We start from the raw sequence: 24225 nt of genomic DNA, 5'->3' as shown, positions 1-24225 counted from the left end.
TTTATTTAATCCATTTAATTTAGCCTTTGGACTATTTTGCCATGAGTTAATGCTTGTTTCTAGAAATCTGTATTATTATTTATGTATGTGCAAAGCTGATTAGTTAATCTTATGCAACCACATTTGCTTTGGAATCCTAAAAAAAAGAGACAAGCACTGTTGCACATATGAATAAGCAAATTCTGGCATAAAGGTATGGATGACAATTGAAAATTTTAAGCAGTTATTTCATGGTACATTTGTACTGTATATGTGACTTTAGCTTTATATGTGAGCAGAATGAGTGGCAGGGTGGCACAGTGGTCAGCACTGTTGCCTCACAACACCAGGGACCCAGGATCAATTTGTGGTTTCACTGTCTATGTGAAGTCTGCATATTCTACCTGTGTCTGCATGGGTTTCCTCCGGGTGCTCCGGTTTCTTCCCACAGTCCAAAAAATGTGCTGGTCAGGCGCATTGGCCATGCTAAATTCTCCCTCAGCATATGTGAACAGGCATTGGAGTGTGGCGAGTGGGGGTTTTCACAGTAACTTCTTTGCAGTGTTAATGTAAACCTACTGATGACACTAATAAATACACTTTAAATTGTCTCACACTGCTTCAGTTTCAGATCTGATTGCAGCATAGTTGCTGTAAAAAGCACTCATGATTATTATTTCCACAAATAGTGCAGGAAAGCGACTTCCAGTCGGATTAAATGTAAATACTGAAAGGATGTTGCTTCACTGTACTGCTAGTTTCTTGAAGACATCTCTGCCTCAGCATTGTAATAACACAAATGATATGAATCCTCTGTATTAATGGGGGAGATGCAGACAAAACTTACCAATAAAATTATGTGTTCTCATTTCAAGTCTAAGCAAACTTTTAAGAACACGGTAATTTTTATGAGACAATCAACTTTTTTGGCACTCTAGTCACTGTTGCAATTGTGAAAGCTCATTCCTTCAGGCATTAGTTTGTGTTGGAGATCTAAAAGACTGAAAAGATCTAAATAATTTTTAACTTTCTTTTCTCTCTCTCTTCATCCAACCTAGCCTTCTGTCTCATTCTGTCCCTTTCAGTACTTGATTTGACAATGAATTCACAGAGTTTAATTCATGTCTCCTTTGAGGTCCTTGTGCTGTTTCTTTCACAATCCCAATTTGGTTGGCTATGGAAAACTAATTTCCCTGTTCACGCATGTCCCAGGTGCCCATTATCAGCTCACATTTTCAACAAGTCCTTGTATAAATATGTTTAAAAATGAAACATGCAAGGACAAGTTTAACTAACAACCAAAGCTATACCTGTTGGTATTACTCATCTAATGGACCAATTAATGGAGATTTTGAATAACATCATATACATAAAAACCATGAAATGGGTGTCACAATCCTTGAAAATGTTGGTCCAGAGCCAGTTAGAAATTGAGCCTCGGCCTCATCTGCATGAAACTGGCATGCTGTAGGTAGCAATCCAGTATCGCAATACAGCTCAACAATCAGAGCTTGAAGACATTTTGTTGGCTCCAATGCAGACCCAACAGACAGGTGTGTTTTGCAGGGAGTTGCACCAGTCAGGATCTGAATCTAAGGTGACCGTGGCCCTTAAAATGTTGGGGAGCCAGTACGAGCACAAAAATTGAAATATAATATCGGTGAAAAGTTCAAGGAGCACGATAATTTGTTTGGTTGCTCATCTTTTTGATTTGATTTGATTTGATTTAATATTGTCACATACAGTGAAAAGTATTGTTTCTTCCGCGCTGTACAGACAAAACATGTCATTCATAGCGAAGGAAGCAAGAGAGTGCAGAATGCAGTGTTAAAGTCATAGCTAGGCCGTAGAGAAAGATCAACTTAATGCAAAATAAGTCAATTCAAAAGTCTGACAGCAGCAGGGAAGAAGCTGTCCTTGAGTCAGGTGGGACATGATCTCAGACTTTTGTATCTTTTTCCTGATGGAAGAAGGTGGAAGAGAGAATATCCGGTGTGTATGGGGTCCTTAATTATGCTGGCTGCTTTGCTGAAGCAGCGGGAAGTGTAGACAGAGTTAATTGATGGGAGGCTGGTTTGCATGATAGACTGAACTACATTCATGACCTTTTGTATTTCCTTATGGTCTTGGGCAAAGCAGGAGCACCATTAGTGCAATGAATAGGTCAAGGAGATGGTATAAATTCAACCAGGATAAAGCTAACTTTATTTGTAAATTTATCAAGATAAATTTACAAATCAGATCAGCTGAAAACTTTTAAGATCTTTGAATCATTTTTATCTAATAGAGAAGAGCCTACTGACCATTTCCTCAACATAAAGCATTGACCAAACCTGACAGAGCACATTCCTTTTTTGTAAGCAACCTAATTAGGCTTTCTTTTATAAGATGTAGACATTGCTAGCTGGGGTTGCATTTATTGCCCAATTTTAATTGCCCTTGAGAAGGTGGTGATGAACCACATTCTTGAACCATTGCAGTCCATTTGATTTAGGTGAGTTGCTCCTGGATTTTGATGCAGCAACATTGAAGGAACAGCAATAAAGTGCTAAATCAGGATGGCATGTAGCTTGGAGGGGATCTGAGGATTCCCATGCATCTGCTACTTTTGTCCTTTTAGGTGGTAGAGATCGCAGGTTTGGAAGGTGTCATAAAACAAACAAATAATAGTGAATATTGCAGTAGATCTTGGTGAGGGTACATACCAGTTGACAGTGTGAGTCAGTGATGGAAGGAGGGAATGTTTAAGATGGTGGATTGGGTGCCTGTCAACTAGACTGTTTTGGCATGATGGTGTCTAGCTTCTGAGTGTTGGTGGAACTGCACTCATCAAAGCAGGTGCAGAGTATTTCATTCCATTCCTGACATGTGCCACGTAGATTGTAGACATCTTTTGGTAGCCAGTTGGTGAGTTGCCTGCTGCAGATTTCCAGCTTCTGACCTGCATTTATAGCCAGTTCAGTACAATTCAGATTCCGGTCATTAGTAGTCCCTAGGATGTTAATATACAATGATAATGCCATTGAATGTCAAGTGGGCAGTCACTCTCCCTTCAACGCTTCAGTTCAGCTCTTTTATCCATGTTTGGAATTGTAATGAGGTCAGGAGGTGAGTGATCCTGACGGCATCCAAAATGAATATTAGCGAGCAGACTATTGTCTTTTTCACTAATGTGCTGGGCCCCCTGGAGGATGGTGATAATTGTGCAGCCTTCTCTTCCAGTTAGTTGTTTAATTGTCCATTACCATCCAAGGCCTCATGGATGCCCTGTTTTGAATTGCTGGATCCGTTCAAAATTTAGCATGGTAGCAGTGTCACCCAACAAGACAGAGGATTTCCTCAGTGTGAAAATGGGATTTTGTCTCCATAAGAACTGGATGTTGGTCATTCCTATCAGTAGTTCTATGGATTGATGCATCTGTGAAAGTCTGTTGGGGAGGACAAGGACAAGTGGGTTTTTCCTTCTAGTTGATTGCCTCATCACCTGCTGCAAAGCAGTCTAACAGTTATGTCCTTTATGATCTGAACTGCTTCGTGGCATAACCAAGCTAATTTTGGTGACAAATAGCCAGGTCTCCATCCAGAAAGCATTCATTGCCCTTTCCATTCTCATGAGGTGGTGTTCATTATGAAGGGAGAAGGGTCGATTTGTGGTAATCAGCAGGAGGTTTCCTTGTCCATGTGTGACCTGATGCCATGAGATTTCAAGAAGTTCAGAGTCAAGCTTTGGACTCCTAGGAAAGCTCCCTCATGGCTGTTCCCCACTGTGCCACCACATCGAGTAGCTTTATTCTGCCAATGGGACAGAGCATACCCAAGGGTGGTGATGGTCATGTCTGCAACATTGTGAGATAGTTTGTGGGATAGGGCTCTCCCAATTTTGGCACAGCACCCCCAAAAATTAGCAAGGAATGCTTTGCAGGATCAACAGGGCTGGGTGTGCCATTGTAATTTCTAGTGCAAGATCAGTGACAGGCGGTTCATCCAGTTTTTTTCCTTATTGATTTTAACATAATTGTTTGATACAGTTGAGTGACTTTCCAGGCCATTTCAGAGAGCATTTAAGAGACAGCCACATTGTTGTGGATCTGGTGTCACATGTAGGCCAATCCAGTTAAGAACAACACATTTCCTTTCCCAAAGAACATTCATGAGCTAGATTTTTTTTTTAACTGAGAAGAGCCTTAAATCCCAGATTTACATTTAATTCAATTGTGAATTGAATTTAAATTCCACCACCTGATATGTAAACCCGTGTCCCTAGGGCATTAACTTCAGCCACTGGATTGCTTGTCCAAGTGACATTACAACCAGGCTACCACTTCCTCCAAATGGTTGGACATTACACACTCCACAGAGCAATCTAAGACCATATTTATAGCATAATAATATCTATAATACCGTTTAATATCATTAATTAACACATATTTAAATAGGAGGATTAAGGAGTGTAAGACAAGAATTATCAAATGCTGTATTAATGATCTTGAAGGAGATGTTTGGAATGTGAAATACATAATGTTCTCAGCATGGACTTTAATTAATATTCTGCAGTTTTACTCAAATAATCTTCGGAGGTTTGCCAATCTTGAACATTTTATAATTGAAGTATAAAATAAATGGTATAGTTGCTTAATGTGTTTGAAAATTTGCTGCACTGTTTTAATGAGTGCAGTAATCCCTTTATTTGAAAAGACTTAATGCCTTCAGTAAAGAAATGGAAGATGATTTCTGATGAATATATTAAAGATTTTTACCTCTTGCCTTGTAGCATAATAGCAAAACCTTAAATATGTTGCTTGACAGTTTGCACATTGTCTTTGTGAGATTAAGTAACCTGAGAAGATGATATGACAAATTATTCAAGGTCCTTAGGGAAAATTGACTATGCATAAAATATGTTTGTTCTATAATTTCTTATATTCTCAACAAAATTTACCGTTTCTGAATCTCGTACTGATCAGGAACTTAACGTGAACAATCATAGAATTAATGTGATTACAGCAGCAGGTCAGAGATTGTGAATTTTGCAGTCATTATTTCATCTGCAGGCTCCTAAACCCTATCTAACATCTGAAATGTGCAAGGTGATTGCACTCTGTCCACTTGCCTGCATAGGTGCAACTCCAACAAAGCTCAAAAAACTCAACAACATCCAGCAGGCCAATCACTTAGAATGTTCTGAGGAGACTCAAAATGCTCGCTCCATTTCTCCACAAATGCTGCCAGACCTGCTAGTTCTACAGTGTTTTCAGTTTTATTACAGACTTCCAGCATCCGCAGTATGTTGCTTTTACTTAAAATATTCATTACCTGCACCATGGATATTCCATGGCTGCAATGTTTACCATCTACAAGATGCACGGCAGTAACTCATCAAGGCACCTTTGAGCACACCTTCCATATCCGTAATCTTAACTTCTTTGAAAAACTAGGGAGCAGGCATACAAGAACACCAGCTCCTGTGTTTCCTCTCCAAATCACATATCATCCTATCGTGGAAATGTATCGCTTCCGCAATGCTTGCTGCATCAAAATCCTGGCTCTCCCTCCCTTAACAGCACAATGTGTTAAACTACACCACATTTTTTGTACATTGTAAGGTTATTTGGTGTCTCACTAAGAGCTCTAGAGGCTACGTTGTTGACCATAAACTGTTTATTGGTACCATATAACAACATACATCTCCAAGGTACTGGCCTGAATGAGTGCTCTCTCCATGATTGCTCCTTCAAGACTCTACTACACACAGTCAGCCATCATGAGACTCTCCACAGTGTACTGTGGGCAGTACTGTTCTCCAGTCCCTCATTAACTCTTACTAACCTGAACAACATTATATGACACCTTCCCCAAGTCTTACCCAAATATATTTACAATACAACGTACTTGCTATCCCTTCTCCCCCTGACCTCTTCAAGTCTCAGACATTAGAAATTAGAAAATGGTCTGTAGGCTTGACAATTCTTCCAGATCACCTTCTTGTCAAATTTGGAAGAATGGTAGTCTCAGTTGATTTTGGTTGACTTCATTGGTTTTGCTTTGGAATTGTAGTATCTGTGTTTCTAGAACTCGACAGTTCTATTCAATATATTTCATGTGTTCTTTCAAGATGCTTTTCTCTTAATCAATTTGTTTTCTCTCTAAACTACGGATTGTCCCCATAGTCTGTGGGAATGTTCACTCCATTCATTCTGAGACTGGAAGTGGATTTTCTTTTTCTGTGGGGTCCACTATATTCTTCTTCGAAGTTTACAGCTCAAAAATGGAAGACTCATTTCCACCCATTTCACAATTTCAGCCAAATATTTATTTACTGTCCTATTTTCCAATCCCATTTCAAGTGTATGAGTCTTTTCATTCTGCTTAGTAACTATTCTGGTGAGTTCCGTAGTGTTAGTTTTAGAGTTATCTGCTTTTAAAGTCTGGATTTGCTCTCCCATATTGTACAGCATATCTTTCCTGGTCTTTGTATTGTGTCGGAGTTCAAGAACTTCATTGTTCTTTTCATGATACTGATCAGATGCTTCTGATATTTGAAGTTCACCAAATTCTACCTTTTAATTAGCAAACTCCTGTCTGGTATGAGAAAGCAATTCTCTACACGAAACAGTTTCTCCTTAGCAGGATTTAATTATTGTGTGCTATCCTTCAAACTCATTTTTAACTTATAGTTCTGATTGTTAACACAATAGGAACATACATAAGAACATAAGAAAAAGGAGCAGGAGTAGGCCATCTAGCCCTTCGAGCCTGCCCCGCCATTCAATAAGATCATGGCTGATCTGAAGTGGATCAGTTCCACTTTCCCACTTTCTCCCCATAATCCTTAATTCCCTTGTCTATCAAAAACCTATCTACCCGTGACTTAAATATATTTATCGAGGTAGCCTTCACCACTTCAACGGGCAGAGAATTCCAGAGATTCACCACCCTTTGAGTGAAGAAGTTCCTCCTCAACTCTGATCTGAACTGCTCCCCCCCCTTGAGGCTGTGCCCTCAAGTCCTGCTATCCTTTCTAAGCGGGAAGAATCTCTCTACCTCTATCCTATCCATCCCCTTCATTATCTTATATGTCTCTATAAGATCCCCCCTCATCCTTCTAAACTCCAACGAGTACAGACTCAGTCTATTTAGTCTCTCTTCATAGTCCAACCCCCTCATCTCCGGTATCAGCCTCGTGAACCTCCTCTGCACTCCAGAGATTCTCCTCTGTTGCTCCTGAGATTCTTAATGATCCTATGTGAGAAGTCCTGCTTTCTCTTGCAACTGTTCAACATGTTTTTGACATTCTAAGTCCTTGATTTTCATTTGAGCCGCGTCATTTTTCAACAATTTTCTCATTTTCTTTGAGGTATCCAGTGCTTTTTCTTCAAGTTCCTTGAGCATCAGCATCAGATTTGTATCTTCCAATCTTATTTCTGTCCTTTTTTTTACCTCTGTCTGCAGCAAAGATTCTCCCTGATCCTTCATTTCAGTTTCACTATTGGCCTAGTCTGTCTCTGGCAAACTTGTTTCAGTTCTGCAACTGTACTTCTCATGGCTCCATTATCGACTTGAAATTTGGAAAGTTCTGTGGCTTTTACTTTCATAGCCTTCTCTTTTCCATGAAGCTGGTTTGTCAAACTTTCAGTCTCTTTCTTGTACCTCTTGACTTCCTCCTGGAATATTTAACATTGCCAAGTCATCTCCGCCAACAGATTTAATTCAAAGTGATATTAAAATACATTTTGCTGATCTTCGTTATTTTCCATAGGTGCAAACTTGATTTGATTTGATTTGATTTATTACTATCTTAACATACAGTGAAAGTTATTGTTTCTTGTGCACTATACAGATAAAACATGCCATTCATAGAGAAGGAAATGAGAGAGTGCAAAATGTAGTGTTACAGTCATAGCTGGGGTGCAGAGAAAGGTCAACTTAGTGCAAAGTAAGTCCATTCAAAAGTCTGACAACAGTAGGGAAGAAACTGTTCTTCAGTCAGTTGGTACGTGATCTCAGAATATTGTATCATTTTCCCAATGGAAGAATGTGGAAGACAGAATGTCTGGGGTGTGTGGGGGTTCTTAATTATGCTGGCTGCTTTGCCAAGGCAGTGGGAAGTGTAGACAGAGTCAATGGATGGAAGGCTGGTTTGCGTAATGGTTGGAGCTGCATTCATGACCTTTTGTAGTTCCTTGCGGTCTTGGGCAGAGCAGGAGCCACACCAAACTGTGGTACAACCAGAAAGAAAGCTTTCAATGGTGCATCTGTAAAAGTTGGTGAGAATCATAGCTGACGTACCAAATTTCCTTAGTCTTCTGAGAAAGTAGAGGCATTGGTGGGCTTTCTTAACTATAGTGTCGGCATGGGGGGACCAGAACAGATTGTTGGTGATCTGGATGCCTAAAAATTTGAAGCTCTCAACTCTTTCTTCAAATTTTCACCCAAGCAATGTTTGTTTGCGTAAAGCTCCTTTAAAAAGTTTTCCTATTCTTTGCAAAGTGCAATGCTTTGTTTTTGTTTAAGTTTTCTTGTAGTTCAACAGAGACTTTGTATTTTCTTTCTGGTGGGTTCTTCTATTCTGCTGTTCAAGACAGTTTTTGTTTCTTCACACTGCTTCAGAGTTTTTTTGCCCATTTTGCAGCTGCTATTAAAAGAAAATTAGCTGTTCTTTTAACTGTTCACTCTTATCCACTCACACTGGACTTTAGTGCCTTGTTTTGTCACTGCTGATACTTCCAGCATTCTTTTTCCTGAAGCCATATTCCAGAACATTCTTATCTGCTTCATTTTTCCAGGGAAATGTAGGAAGGGTAGGTTCTTTACTCAGAGGGTGGTGAGGGATTGGAATGCCCTGCCTGCTGCGGTTGTAAATGCGCCAAGTTTGGGGGCGTTTAAGAGATCTATGGATAGGTTTATGGACGAAAAGGGATTGGTTTAGATTAGTGGGTCTGTTTTTTTTTAAAAAACTGGTCGGCGCAACATCGTGGGCCGAAGGGCCTGTTCTGCGCTGTAATGTTCTATGTTCTATGTTCTATGTATTTATTCCTCGAAGAGTATTCAAGGGCAATGACGTGTTTGGGCATCTGTTGTGTTTGGCTGTATGTTTGGTTGAATTCTTTCAACACAACTCTCAGACAAACATTTTCCTGTGAAATAATATCATTTTGTTTTTTCAGGTTTTGTTGTTAAAATTCATTTTACGGGATACGGGCATCACTAGCAAGGCCAGCATTTATTGCTCATCCCTAGTTATCCTTCAGAAGGTGGTGGTGAGCTGTCTTCTTAAACTGCAGCAGTCCCTGAGGTGTATGTACACCCACAATGGGAAGGAATTCCAGGATTTTGATCCAGTGACAGTGAAGGAAAGATGATATATTTGCGAGTCAGGATGATGAGTTACTTGGAGGAGAATATCCAGGTGGTAGTGTTCCCAGGTATCTGGTGCTCTTTTCCTTCTTTTTTGGTTATCACAGATAGCTTTCCTTCGTTCATAGCTAGATTCCTGCTCCAAACTGCCACTGATGCCGCAGTATGGTTAATGTGTTGGCAGCCTGTCAGTGGCTTCTCGGCCCTTTCTTTCTTCTTCACTGAATCCTTCAGCTTTGCGCTTCATTGCACTCACATTGTCTATGATCAGATATAGTCTCTCTTGGATAGTGGTCTCCTCTCTTCCTCAGCCTGGGGTCTCAAGTCTCCCATGCCCTGAGGTCTACTGTCTTTTGCGCATTTTTGGGTTATTGCACACCTTTTTTAGGTCTGCACTGCCCCCTCCTCGGAGTTTAACATATTTGTCAATTTTTTTTAATGTCTCATCCAATGTAGTTGAGGAGTTATCCATACCTCAATTGAGGACGACTTCATACACAATTATATGAACAAATACGAAATGTACAAACATGTGCTTTTCAGATTTGTTGCTTAATCCTGATGCAGTTCAATAATTTAAAAATGATTCCGCTCCAAGTCCTCCAATTTTGGGTATTTTTTGAGCCTTGTCCGAACCTAAATTGGTCTGGCAGTTTCAATCTACTGTCCATGGCTTTTTTCTTGTAACACTGATTTATATTTTTTTCTTCAGCTCTGCAGCTGTCAACATTTTTATTCTTTCTGTCTGCCAATGCTTTATCATATTTCAGCAACCTCCTGCTGTGCTAACAGGACCAGGTTTTCAAACTAATCGATTCTCCAGCAAATAGCAAAATATATACCTTGAGCCAGCTACTTGATTTTCAAGCTTGGGAATCAAATGAAAGGTGATTTTTTTTTAGCCTGACTTGCCATTTTAGAAACTTTTTTTTTCTTTTCATTCAAGCTTAGCCACCACATGTTATGCTGCAGGCTGTGAACCCATTGCTGCAGCTCTCTTGTGGTTGCAGTCTAACTGTGCTGATCCCAACTTCTGTCTGCTTTCAAAGACAATCTCAACTTTTTTATATTTATTTTTCTGATCCGTCTTGTGATTTGGCTGGTTCCCTTATCTCTGCATTCAGCTAGGCTCATATTGTGATGAGCACAGGGAATTCCTCTCCTGCCTTTTAGCCTTTTTTCTCTTTCTGTGAGTCAGTCTTTACAACCTTTTCTGATCTAGCTAGGTCGTTTGATTCTAGGTTTGTTCAGATCTGGTTCCACATGCCCTGGCGGAGTCCTTCAGCCAGCAAGTCTGCAGTGGAGCTTCTTTGTAATGTATTTCCAACTGTGCCTTCAAGAATAGTGTACTTTGCTCAGGGCAGGCTTCAGTTCATAAAATCACAGAATCCCCACAGTGCAGAAGGAGGCCATTCAGACCATTGACTACAATCCCACCCAGGCCCTATTCCCATAACTTCACATATTTACCCTGCTAATCCTCCTGACACTAGGGTCAATTTATCATGGCCAATCAACCTAACCCACATGTATTTAAATTGTGAGAGGAAACTGGAGCACCTGGAGGAAACCCACACAGACATGGGTAGAATGTGCAATCTTCACACAGACAGTGACCCGAGGCCAAAATTGAACCTGGGTCCCTGGCACTGTGAGGCAGCAATGCTAACCAATATGCCACCATGCTGCCCAAAGTTCCTTAACTTTCTCATGCTTTGGGATTCTGTGTTCCTTTACCAGCTTCTCTGAGATTTCCGAGTCCATCCCACCACTGCCACCATCTTGTAACGTTGTGATGCCTCACTAAGAGATCTGGAGCCTTTTACTTTTGAACATAATCTATTTATTGGTAACCCATAACTATATGTATATCTGCCTTGCAAGGGTGCTGCTTTCATGCTGGCTCCTTCCAAATTCTACTATGCAGTCTACTACCATGTGACTCTCTACATCACACTGTAGGCAATATGATTCTCCAGTGTCTCATTAACCCTTGCCAACAAAACTTGCTTATACCACAACATGTAAAGCAGCAGTTCATGATTGTTGCTCATCACCACCCTCAACAAAGTTTGCAATGGACAATAGATGTTGGTTTTGACAGTATCTCACCGTAAACGTATAACAAAAAATAGTTGAGGAACAGAATTCTGAGAATGACCTTTTCAATTACGATTGAAACATTATACAGGTTAAAGTGTTTCTGAGCTTTCTTGTGATAAACCTGCAAACGAAAAAAAAACTCACCTTAAATTTGGAGATTGGGTGTTCCCAACAGTCCTTTGGATTTTTGCACATGTGCAATTTGTTTCTTTTTTGCTGTTCTGTGGACTCCTCAACATACTCCAGCTGAAGAATTGTTGCATGTGTCCAGTTGGTGGGGTTTCTGATCTTTGGGACAGGAACCAGATCTATGCACATGTGCACTTTTATTTTGGTTTATTCAGGTTGGGAAAGCAGCTCTGTGCATGTGTAGAGAAGGGAAACAAGCACTGAAATGAAAAGACATAAAACCGTAGGTTAGGTGACCTGAGCAGGAGCACCATTAGCAAGAAGTTGTCCCATGCAGTTGGATAAGGGAGAAGAGGACTAAAGGTGATCCCAGGTAGGAACAAAGATAGCGATCAGAAACAGATTCCAGATGACAGTCCAAGGTAAAGGGCAAAGTCAGAAATCAGAAACAGATCCTGTTGAAGAAAGTTGAGAGACAGGAGCAAAATAATTAGTTCCAAGTTAAAGGAAAGCTGGAAGGAAAGTGGGCTCAAGGGAAGCCAGCAGATTAATGGAGACAGCCACAGGTTAGTGACTCCTTTCTGCAGACGGTTGGAGCAGTGGTGCTCTGCATGGAATGGGAGAATATCTGAAAGTGTGCTTGGAAACTGAAGCATGATGGTACATGGAGATCCAGGGAAAAGAAACAGCAGAAGGTGAGATTGAAACACAAGAGATGTATTCTTGTTGAGGGTTTCTGAGCGGAAGCAACATTTGGGAAATAATTCCTAACCAAGTTCTTTGAGTATGGAGGTTGGATGCCCTCATCAGAAAAACAAAATTTCAATCAGACCAGTTAGCTCACAGTATTACAATCATTGGGGTGGAGCAGGGTTGGGGGGATGGCTGCTGATGAGAAATCCATGCATTCTGCTTTGGTGACATCTGTCACACATTTTAGGGCGTGGCGTGTCTGACCAGAGTTCACCTATTAGTTCAGATGTACCATATATTTACCCTGAAAATTAGAGTACACGACAGGCATTGTAAATTGTGTTATCTTCACAAACTTGGAATTGTTGAGGTGAATGAATATTGTGAATTACATGATTTACTGAAGTTTGTATTGAAATCTTTCCAGCCCATTTGGCTCAGTGTAATATTGGGGATGAATTTTGGGCCTCCCCATAGCATGTTTCTCATGGCAGGAGGTGGCAAACCGCTCGTTGGTGGTAGGATTTTTTGGTCCTGCTGCTGTCAATGGGATTTCCCATTGGGATATCCATGGCAGGGTTGCACCATTGGTGGGAATAAAAGATTCTTCCAGTGTGAACAGCTGAAAAATTCTGGCCACAGCTTTTTCTTGTTTAATGAACATTTTATTCTTTGGGTTAAAAGAACACGAGCTGAAGATGTTCAATAACTGTTCTCTATGCTTTCTAAAAAAGTAACCAAGTTAGGATCTAGCAAACCAGGTTTCACTCAAGGATCTGACTTCCCCAGTATTAACATCAACCAGAAGGTAATATTGAATTTGTAAAACTTGGTAGTCAGCATGAAATCTACTGCATATGAACCCCATTTTACAAAATGATAATGCTCAGTGAAATAAAATTAGGAATGTTGAAAAATATAAATGAAATGTAATTGCAATGTGTTTAACATTCATGAGACAACATACTACAATTTTATGTAACATTGAAGGCTCTGTGTTGAAATCTTACTCAGCAACAATATGCTTACACAGAATCATAGACTTATTGTAGTGCAGAAAGAGGCCATTCAGCCAATTATGTCTGCACTGGCCCTCTGAATGAGCATTATGAATTAGTGCTGTTCTCTTGCCTTAGCCCCAAAATCCAGCGCACTGTTTCTGTTCAGATAATCATCTAATGGCCCCTAGAATTCTTGGATGGAACTTCTCTCCACGACACTTCCAGTCACTGCTTTCCAGGCCTAAACCACTCACTGTATGAGAAAGTTTTATTTCACATTGCATTTGCTTTATCAGCAAATCACTTAAAATATGTTCTCTCTAATTTTCAATCATTTATGAGCAGGAACAGCTTCTCACTGTCTACTCTGCCCAGCCTCCTCATGATTTCAAACACCTCCATCAAATCTCTTACCTTTCTCCTCTCCAAGGAGACAGTCCCAACCTCTTCAATCTATCCTCATAACTGAATTCTCTCTTTCCCATGTCCATTTTTGTAAATGTCTTCTGCCTCTTTCCAATGCATTCACATCCTTCCTGAAGTCTAGCATCCAGGACTCTGTACTATATTCCAGCTGAGGTCTAACTACTGCCAAAAAAAGTTCAGCATAATCTCCTTGCTCTATGCCCTATCAACAAAGCCTTGGGTACTATATGATTTATCAGCTATTCTCTCCACTTGTCGTGCCATCTTTAATGACTTATGTACCTCAGTCCATCTGGTACTGCCCATCTTTTAAAACTTTACCTCTTATTTTATCTTTCCTCTCTATGTTTCTCCTACCGAAAGTAATCACCTCACAGTTTCCTGCATTGAACTTCATCTGCCACTTATCTGCCTACTGCACCAATTTGTCCATGCCCTTTTTAATTTCTACAATACCCTCCTTACTATTTACATTATCCTGAAGGTTTGTATCATCCACAAACTTCGTAATCTCCCCTGCACACCAAGTCCAGATCATTAACGTTTATCATGAAAAGCAAAGTCACAAAAATATCTATTGACCATTACTCTCTGTTTCCTATTACTCAGCCAATTTTGTATCCATGTAGCTACTGTCCTTCCTTTTAATGACATTCAGCCTGGGTTCCACAGAGGCTATTCTGCTCCTTACTTAATTATATCTTTGGTCCATGGACAGACAAAAAAGCTGAATTCAAGGGGTAAAGACTGCCCTTGTCATCAATGCAGCATTTTTTGCATCAGGAGCTCCAGCAAAATTTGATTCAGTGAAAACCAGGAGGGAAGCATTTCACTGTTTACAGACTTACCAAGCAAAAGGAAAGATGGGTGTCAATCAACTCAGTTCCAGGGCGTGGCTGCAGGTATAATTTAGGGTCGTGTTCTCGGTCCAGTCATCTTCAGCTGCTTCATCAATGACTTTCCCTCCTACATATGGCCAGAAATGGTGATGTTCACTGATGACTGCCCAGTGTTCAACATTATTTATGATGGCTCAGATAGTGGGCAGCCTGTGGCCATTCACAGCAAGGCCTGGACAACATTCAGGATGGTAAGTAGCAAGTACCATTAACACAATACAAATGCTAAGCAATAACCATCTCCAACAACAGTGAATGTAGTCATCACACCTTGATATTCAATGACATTGCAATCACTAAATTCTCCACTATCAACAACCTCATGGTTTTCGTTGACCAGAAACTGAATTGGACCAACAACATAAAAACTACAGCTACAGGAGCATGTTAGAGGCTGGCATTTCTGTGGCACATAAATCACCTTTTGATTCCACAAAGCCTGTCCATCATCTACAAAGCACAAGTCAGAAATGCAATAGAATACTCCTCAGTCACCTGGGTGAGTGTCACTTGAACAATACTCAAGAAGCTTGATATCATCCAGGACAAAGCAACTCACTTGATCAAAATTCCAACCATCACCTGGAACCCTTTATCCCTTCATCACTAACACACAGTGGCTGCAGTGTTTACCATCTACATGATGCACTGTAGCAACGCACCTAAGCAACTTCAACATCACCTTCCAAACCTGCAACGTCTACCACCTCAAATGACAAGTGCCGTGGATGCACAGGAATACTACCATCTGCCATTTTCCCTCCAAACTATCATGGCTTGGAATTACTTCTCTGGTCCATCACTCATTCCTGGGTCAAAGCCATGGAACTCCCTTCCTAACAGGTCATGGGTGTACCTACCTTGCAGGGCGGCTCACCAATCTCTTAAGGGCAATTATGGATGGACAGTAATTACGGGCCTTGTCAGCAATGCCCACACCTTTTGCCTTCTATATACATTTTTAAAAATCTTTTTTTTTGCTTTTTGTTTGTGTGTGCAGTCTTCCTAAGTTAGCAACTGTAGGACTGATCTTTGACTAACTTGGTACTGTTACAGGATTGTATCAAGCTTTGGTACATTAGATCCAGTCTCAGAACAAAGGTTGACCTCTGTTGTAAGGTTTAGTTGGCGACAGATCAGTTCAAGCTGCTGTGGGAAGCAGTGTCAGCACAGTGACGTTGAAGCGGTGTCTGCTCAGTGGCCCTGGAGGGCAATCGATAGTGCTATGCTGCTGGATCTTCTGGGGAGTCCAGCAACAGTAGTTACTTGGTGCACCTGAGAGTGACAGTTCAGGAAACCATAAGCTCGGTGGTGTTCTGTTCAGAGCAGCTTGAAAGGTGGGATCACAGATTGCATGTTTGGATGCAGCCTTGTGAATCCAGTGGGCTCCAGTCACAGAAGAGCTAGCTAGTCTGAGCTGGAACTATTGCTAAAGGGAATTAGAGGGTAAATTATTGTATGAAAGGGGGTGCAAGCCCTCATGAGGAAGACAGAGGGTGGGATTTTCTGGCCGTGCTCACCCTAAGTCCTGGAAGTCCCATCCAATGTCAAAAGACCTTTTTATGGCCTATGTCCCACCTGCTATGATTCCTGTGACGGGTAGGACTGGAAAATTCCACCCAGAGGTTAAATGATTTTCGTGATCATAGTGATCACTGATGTGTGGATGAATCATTGAGAAATTTGTGGGATTTGTTTTGGTCGTGCCTGCCATTTAATGTGCAGTTTGTGGTTTGTGCTCAACCACAGTTTTCCTGTCAATTCATGTTTCCTTCATATTAATTCCGGATTTTAGTGTACAAGATAGATAGTATTGGTGGCGATTTCAGGGTGAGTCACTTAGAAATTTGTGGGATTTGCTTTTGTTGTGTCTGTCATTTAATGTACAGTTTGTGGTTTGTGCTCAACTAAAGTTTGCCTGTTAGTTCATGCTTCTCTCATATTAATTCTGGATGTTAGAGTATAATGTAGACAGGAAAAATCATTCTTCTCTTTGTTTAAAACCGTGACAGCTTATTGAATTCTCCTCATAGAAACCCTACCATGCAGTAAGAGGCCATTTAGCCCATCAAGTCTGCGCCAACAACAATCCCTGGGACACTATGGGCACAGCCAGTCAACAAAACCCGCACATCTTTGGAGTGTGGGAGGAAACTGGAGCACCTGGAGGAAACCCACGCAGACATGGGGAGAATTTGCAAACTCCACACAGGCAGTGACCCAAGCTGGGAATCAAACCCAGGTCCCTGGAGCTGTGAGGCAGCAGTGCTAACCACTGTGCCACCATGCCATCCTCTTAGTAAATATCTAGAATTTCATATCTCATCTTAATTTACAAAAGTTACTGGTCCTTAACTGATCTAACACTATCCAAAACTCTGCTGTCCATGCCTTAACTCACTACAAACCCCATTCCTCTATCATCCCCATGCTCACTGATCTACACTGGCTCCTGGCCAAGCAAGTTCTTCATTTTAAAAGTCTCATCCTTGTTTTCAAATCCCTCCATAGTCTCACCACATCTCCTTAATTCTGCAAGCTCATCCAGTTGCACAATACGCCATGATATTTGCATTCCAATACTTCCTGTTTTGCATTCTCAATTTTGTTTGCTCCACCATTGATGCCTGTGTATTCAGTAACCTAGGTCATTATGTCTGGAAAGCCTCCCTAGACCTCTCTACCCCTTATATTCATTCTTTAAGACATGTTGTAAAATCTACCTGTTTGACCAAGCTTCAGACGATCGTTCCTAATATCTCCGTATCACTGAATTGTTACAGCGCAGAAGGATGCCATTCAGTCCATCATGTCTGCATAGGTTCTCTGAGTAAGCAGTCCACTTAGAGCCATTCTTGCACCTTCTCCTTGAAAACCTGCACATTTGTCCTTGACAGATAATTGTCCAATTCCCCTTTGAATGCTTCAATTGAAGCCACCCCTATCATCTCTCAGTGAATGCAGTGCATTCCAGAATTAACCACTCACTTCACGAAAAGGTTTTTTTTATATCACCTTTGCGAATCACTTTAAATCAGTTCCCTTTTGTTCTCGATCTTTTCACGAGTGCGAACTATTGCTGGAATTCTACCATCCCATCTGCCATGGAATCGAAGTGGGTGAGGGGCGGGCAAAGGAAATATCCATTGACCTCAGGTGGAATTTTCTGGCCTCAGGTTGAGTGAGGCCATAAATTCCCACCAGTTTCTCTCTATTTACTCTGTCCAGACCCATGATAATTCTGAATACTTCTTTCCAATATCCTCTCAGTCTCCTTTTCTCCAAGGAAAACAGTCCAAACTCTCCAATCAATCTTCGGAACTGAAGTTTCTCATTGCTGGAACCATTCCAATGAATCTTTTCTGCACTCTCTCTACAATGCCTTCACACCAACAGGCATTTAGAGACACAAGTGCTGAATAGGGACAGTCAGCATGGCTTTGTGAGTGGGAAATCATGTCTCACAAATTTGATTGAATATTTTGAAGGGTTACCAAGAAGATAGATGAGGGCAGTGCAATTGATGTTGTCTATATGGACTGTAGCAAGGCCTTTGACCAGATACCACATGGTAAGTTGTTGCATAACGCTAAATCTCACAGGATCTAGGGTGAACTATCTAAATGGATACAAAATTGGCTTCTTGACAGAAGCCAGAGGGTGGCTGTAGAGAATTGTTTTTTCCAAACTGGAGGCCTGTGACCAGTGGTGTGCCTCAGGAATCAGTGCTGGGTCCACTGTTATTTGTCATTTATATTAATGATTTGGATGAGAATATAGGAGGCATGGTTAATAAGTTTGCAGATGATACTAAGATTGGTGGCATAGTGGACAGTGAAGAAAGTTATCTCCAATTGCAACAGGATCTTGATCAATTGGGCCAATGGGTTGAAGAATGACAGATGGAGTTTAATTTAGAAAAATGCAAAGTGATGCATTTTGGTAGATTGAACCAGGGCAGGACTTACTCAGCTAATGGTAGGGCGTTGGGAAGGGTTACAGAACAAAGAAATCTAGGGGTACATGTTCATAGCTCCTTGAAAGTGGAGTCACAGGTGGACAGAGTGGCGAAGAAGGCATTTGGCATGCTTGGTTTCATTGGTCAGAACATTGAATACAGGAGTTAGAATGTCTTGTTGAAGTTGTACAAGACATTGGTAAGGTCACACTTGGAATACTGTGTGCAATTCTGGTCACCCTATTATAGAAAGAATATTATTAAAATAGAAAGAGTGCAGAAAAGATTTACTAGGATGCTACCAGGATTTGATGGATTGAGTTATAAGGAGAGGCTGGATAGACTGAGACTTTTTTCTCTGGAGCATAGGAGGCTGAGGGGTGATCTTATAGGGGTCTATAAAATAATGAGGGGCACAGATCAGCTAGATAGTCAATATCTTTTCCCAAAGGTAGGGGAGTCTAAAACTGGAGGGCATTGGTTTAAGGTTAGAGGGGAAAGATACAAAAGTGTCTCGAGTGGCAATTTTTTCACACAGTGGGTGGTGAGTGTCTGGAACAAGCTGGCAGAAGTGGTATTAGAGGTGGGTACAATGTTGTCTTTTAAAAAGCATTTAGATAGTTACATGGGTATGATGGGTATGGACGGATGTAGGCCAAATGTGGGGAATTGGGATTAGCTTTGGGGTTTAAAAAAGAGGGCAGTTTGGACAAATTGGGTCAAAGGGCCTGTTTCCTTGCTGTAAACCCCTATGACTGTATGACTCTATGACCTTCCTCAAGTGCAGCGCTCAGACCTGAAAGCGTACTCCAGCTGAGGCCACACAAGTGTGTCAAAAATGTTCACCATAACGTCCTTGCTCTTGAACTCAATGCCCCCATTAATAAAGCTTAAGGGAATGTATGCTTTATTAACTGCTCACTTAACTTGTCCTGCTGCCTACAATGACTTATGCACACATACACCCAGGTCCCTCTGCTCCTGCATTCCATTTGGAATTGTACCCAGTGTCTTATATTAAGGTGGCACACTGGCACAGTGGTTAACACTGCTGTTTCACAGCGCCAGGGGCCTGGGTTCAATTCCAGCCTCGAGTCACTGTCTGTATGGAGTTTGCACATTCTCCCCATAGCTATATGGGTTTCCTCCGGATTCTCCGGTTTCCTCCCACAGTCCAGAGATGTGCGGGTTATGTTGATTGGCCGTGCTAAATTAACCCTAGTGTCAGGAGGATTAGAAAGGTAAAAATGAGGGGTTATGGGTATCGGGCATGGGTAGGATTGTGGTCAGTGCAGACCCGATGGACTGCAGAGATTCTATCATTCTATAATATTCCCTTCCTATGTTCTTCCTTCTGAAACAAATCATTTCGCATTTCTCTACATTGAAATTCACCCTGTGAAATCTGTGTTCTTATCCCACCAACTTGTTCCTCTTCCTTTGTAAGTGTGCGATACTTTGTTTTATAATGGTACCCTGAAGTACCTTGAGATGTTTTATTACATGATAGGTGCTATATAAATAAAAGTTTTGTTGTAGCTCTTGGAAGCCTTGGGACATAATAATTTAAATGTAGGCAGTTAGCAAAAGGCTTCATCAATTGCCTGACGATCTCCTTTATATGCTTTCTATTCAAAAAAGACCTTAAAGTTTTTAAAGGGCTTTAAGGGTCAGATGCTGGGAGATAATTTTCCACAGCTGGAGAATCTACAACCAAGGGTGATAGAATAATGAATCAGCTATTTCAGACTGAAATGAGAAAAAAGTCTTGCTGCTCAAAGGGTTTTAGATCTTTGGGATTTTTTTTGCGCATGATTAGTGGTTGAATATATTTTAGGCATTGTGAGAGGCTAGGGAGGAAATTGCCAGTCCCTAGCAGCAATATTTGAATCATCGACAACCACAGGTGTGCTGCCTGAAGATTGGAGGGTGGCAGATGTTTTGCCTTTGTTGAAGAAGGAATGCAGGAGAAAGTCTGGGAACTACAGGCTGCTGAGCCTAACATCTGTAATGGGTAAGTTGTCAGGAGGTATCCTTAGAGACAGGATCAACAGGCATTTAGAAAAGCAAGGACTGATTAGAGATGGTCAGCAGGGGGCTTTGTGAGTGGAAAATCATGTCTCATGGATATGATTGAGTTTTTTGAAGGGGTAACCAAGCAGGTAGATGAGGACAGTGCAGTCAATGTGTCAACGTGGACTTTAGCAAAGTTTTTGACAAGGTACTACATGCTAGTTTGTTGAATAACATTAAATTTCATGGGATGCAGGGTGAGGTAGCCAATTGGATACAAAATTGATTGATGACAAAAGACAGGAGATTTGTTGTAGAGGGTTGTTTTTCAAACTGGAAGCCTGTGACCAGCTGTGTGCCTCAGAGATCGATGCTGGGTCCATTGTTTCCTGTCATTTAAATTAATGATTTGTTTGAGAATTTAAAGCTTAAACTTTTTTTTAAGTTTAAAGTTTATTTATTGGTGTCACAAGTAAGCTTACATTAACACTGCAATGAAGTTACTGTGAATATCCCCTACTCTCCTTTAGAGGCACGGTTAGTAAGTTTGCAAATGACATCAAGACTGGTAGCATTGCGAACAATGAAAAAATGTTATCTAAGATTGCAATAGAATCTTGATCAATTGGATCAGTGGGCAGATGAATGGCAGATGGAGTTTAATTTAGATAAATGTGAAGTGATGCATTTTGGTAGACCAAACCGGGGCAGGACTTACTCAATTAATGGTAGGACACTGAGGAGAGTTATAGACAAAGGGATCTAGGAGTTCAGGTTCCTAGCTGCTTGGAAGTGGAGTCACAGGTGGACAGGGTTGTGAAGAAGTCATTTGAATTGCTTGGTCTCATTGCTCAGAACATTGAATACAAGAGTTAGGATGCCATGTCAAAGTTGTACAAGACATGGTAAAGCCGTACTTCGAATACTGTGCAGTTCTGGTCACCCTGTTATCAAAATGATATTATTAAACCAGAAAGAGTGCAGAAAAGATTCATTAGGATTCTACGGGGACTTGATGGTTTGAGTTATAAGGAGAAACTGGATAGACTGGGACTTCTTTCCCTGGAAAGTAGGAGGCTCAGGGATTTCTCCTGCATTCCTTCTTCAACAAAGGCACAACATCTGCCACCCTCCAAAATAATGAGGGGCATAGATAAGGTAGGTAGCCAACATGTTTCCCGAAGTTAGGGGAGTCGAAAACTAGAGTGCATAGGTTTAAGTTGAGAGGGGAGAGATACAAAAGGGTTCAGGGGGCAATTTTTTCATACAAAGGGTGGTGACTGTCTGGAGTAAACTGCCACAGGTAGTAATAGAGGCAGGTACAATTTTGTCTTTTGAGAAGCATTTAGACAGTTACACGGTTAAGATGGATACAAAGGAATATGGGCTAAACGTGGGCAAATTGGAATGAGCTTAGTGGCAAAAAAGGGTGGCGTGGACAAGTTGGGTCAAAAGGCCTGTTTCCACACTGTAAACCTCTATGACTCCATATATCAATAGATTTTTAAATGCTGAAGGAATGAGGGGAAATGGGGATAATACAGCAAGATTCCTTTGAGAAAATGGTAAACTTTGATTGAAAAGTGTGGCAAAGCTGGTTTGTTGGAGCCAAAGTTGGCTGCTTCAATTTCTTTGATTTTTATATTTTTATATAGATTCAGGAAGCTATTTTTTAATTGCAATCTTTCTTCCTTTTATTTTAGTTCCCAGTGTATGGAAGAAAACCTAGCCCAGGGTGACGTTAAACGAGAATTCAACAGAAGACACACAGCAGCCGCAGGTCAGTGTTGTAGTTACAGAAGGTGGTGTGGGAAAATGGGTAACAAATATTGACTTGCATGAACAAAGGGGGTACATAATTCATTCATGGTGTTTAAATGAAGCAACATTTGACAATTGTACTTGTCCCAGTCCAAGATGCAGTGCCCAAAACATCTTTAAATTGAATTTTGTCAAATTACTGCCCTAAATGTTTCTTATGTGCTTTCTGGAACTTAGTGCAGCCAATTTACGTATCAGTAAATTAAAGACCACAGATAGATCAGAAAAAAATCTCAAAAGTGCAAAATAAGGGCAAGCTTCAAATCAAAGAACAAAGAACAACACAGCACGGGAAACAGGCCCTTTGGCCCAACAAGCTCGCGCCGCCATCTTAACAATGTGTTTTTCCTCCTCCACCCTTGACCCATGCCTATGCTTATGGCACCCCCAGTGGAAACCAGATTAAGGGGAGAATAATTTAGGGACAATTTGTTACACCAATCAGCCTAAGAGCACATCTTTGGGGTGTGGGAGGAAACCGGAGCACCCGGAGGAAACCGACGCAACCACAGGGAGAATGTGCAAACTCCCACAGACACTGGCCCAAATCCATGTATCTGCACAGCTAACAATGATAGTCACTGAGCTATTGCGGTGCCCATCTGCTGGTCCAGTTTTAAGCATACACAAACGATGCGAAGTACTAGGCTACTCTCGAACCATCCAAGAGCAGCCCACGCACGACCCACCGTGTGCATGCCCCCTGTTAGACAACAAGGTGGACCGACGCACCTGCGGAGTAAAAGAGAAAAACATCAACACATGTAACAGTTAAATCAGAGCAAATAGTAATTTGTTGGGGAGAACTATTTAAAATCAGTTTTCAAAAAATTGTAAAACAACTAAGATTTAAAATAGAAAAATAGCCCTGTAATGATTATCCAGGGGTTACTGGCTCCAACTTTGGTTCTCAGTAAAATTAACATTGTGATAAAATAATGACTTTTATGATGCATTCAAAATATGTTATTTATTTAATTATTTTTAAAATTCTCATTGGAAAGGTATAAACCAATAGGACAACAGAATATTGCACAGAAATAAATTATCTGTTTGAAAAGTGACAAATGTAACAAATTCCATGTTGTTAATAAGAAGATAATTAAATGTTACTACACTGATGATGTAGCAGCAATTATTTTCACATTGCAATGTTTTGCTCTGTACAAGTTAACTTGGCGATAGGTTTACTTCTTCCTTTTCTAAAGACCATTCTTTATGTGCAGATTTCACCTGTAGCTATCAGTAGATTGTAAGTGGACTGGTATCATCAAATTATTGTTTGTGATATTTTAATTGCTTGCAAAACGTTCAAACAGTCAAATTAAGCTGTCAAACTTTTGGCATTATTCCCAGTTAACCTATTATAAAGTGTAATTATATCATTATATTTCCATCTGAGTTTTATTGTTGCACTGACTTAATAAAGACACATAGTGAGCACTTGACAAAACTTCAGACATAAATTCCCAGTAATAGGAAATCAACTTTTCATTATTAATGCTTCATCAATTTTCATTTATGAATATTATCAGTCACACTCTCAACTGCACAGTTGGATGGATGCAGGCATTTGAAAGTAAATTCTACAATCTTGTGTAATCCCAAGATAGATACACAAAGATGAGAATTTAATTGCAATCCATTGATTAAACATATTCTGGGTCACCTCTTCTAAAAAATATAATGGAAATTTTAGCATCAACAGTATTTTCACAAAGAGAAAGGTCAGTTAGGATATGAAATAATCAATATGAACATCTAACAAATATCCTTTGGCCATGCAGCATTAAGTACAGCACTGAATACAAAAGGCTAATTGTTTTGCTTTTATTAGTGTTTAAAATAT

The 24225-nt window shown here is 40.6% G+C and overlaps 1 protein-coding gene across 4 annotated transcripts in view; it reads left to right on the top strand.

Annotated features, from left to right (window-relative positions):
- The window catches only part of LOC145351671 (protocadherin alpha-C2-like), a 261415-nt gene that overhangs the window by 82481 nt on the left and 154709 nt on the right, over positions 1–24225 (top strand). For all 4 annotated transcript variants that reach the window (XM_080201237.1, XM_080201236.1, XM_080201238.1 and 1 more), the window contains exon 3: positions 22259–22335. In XM_080201237.1, the coding sequence (XP_080057363.1) occupies positions 22259–22335 (77 nt within the window). The remainder of the gene's footprint in view (positions 1–22258; positions 22336–24225) is intronic.

Source organism: Carcharhinus amblyrhynchos, chromosome 13 (assembly GCF_965287045.1).
Source record: "Carcharhinus amblyrhynchos chromosome 13, sCarAmb.v2.hapA, whole genome shotgun sequence".
NCBI lineage: Eukaryota > Metazoa > Chordata > Chondrichthyes > Carcharhiniformes > Carcharhinidae > Carcharhinus > Carcharhinus amblyrhynchos.
Note: the sequence above shows the minus strand (reverse complement) of the source record. Positions and strands in the feature narration are given on the sequence as shown.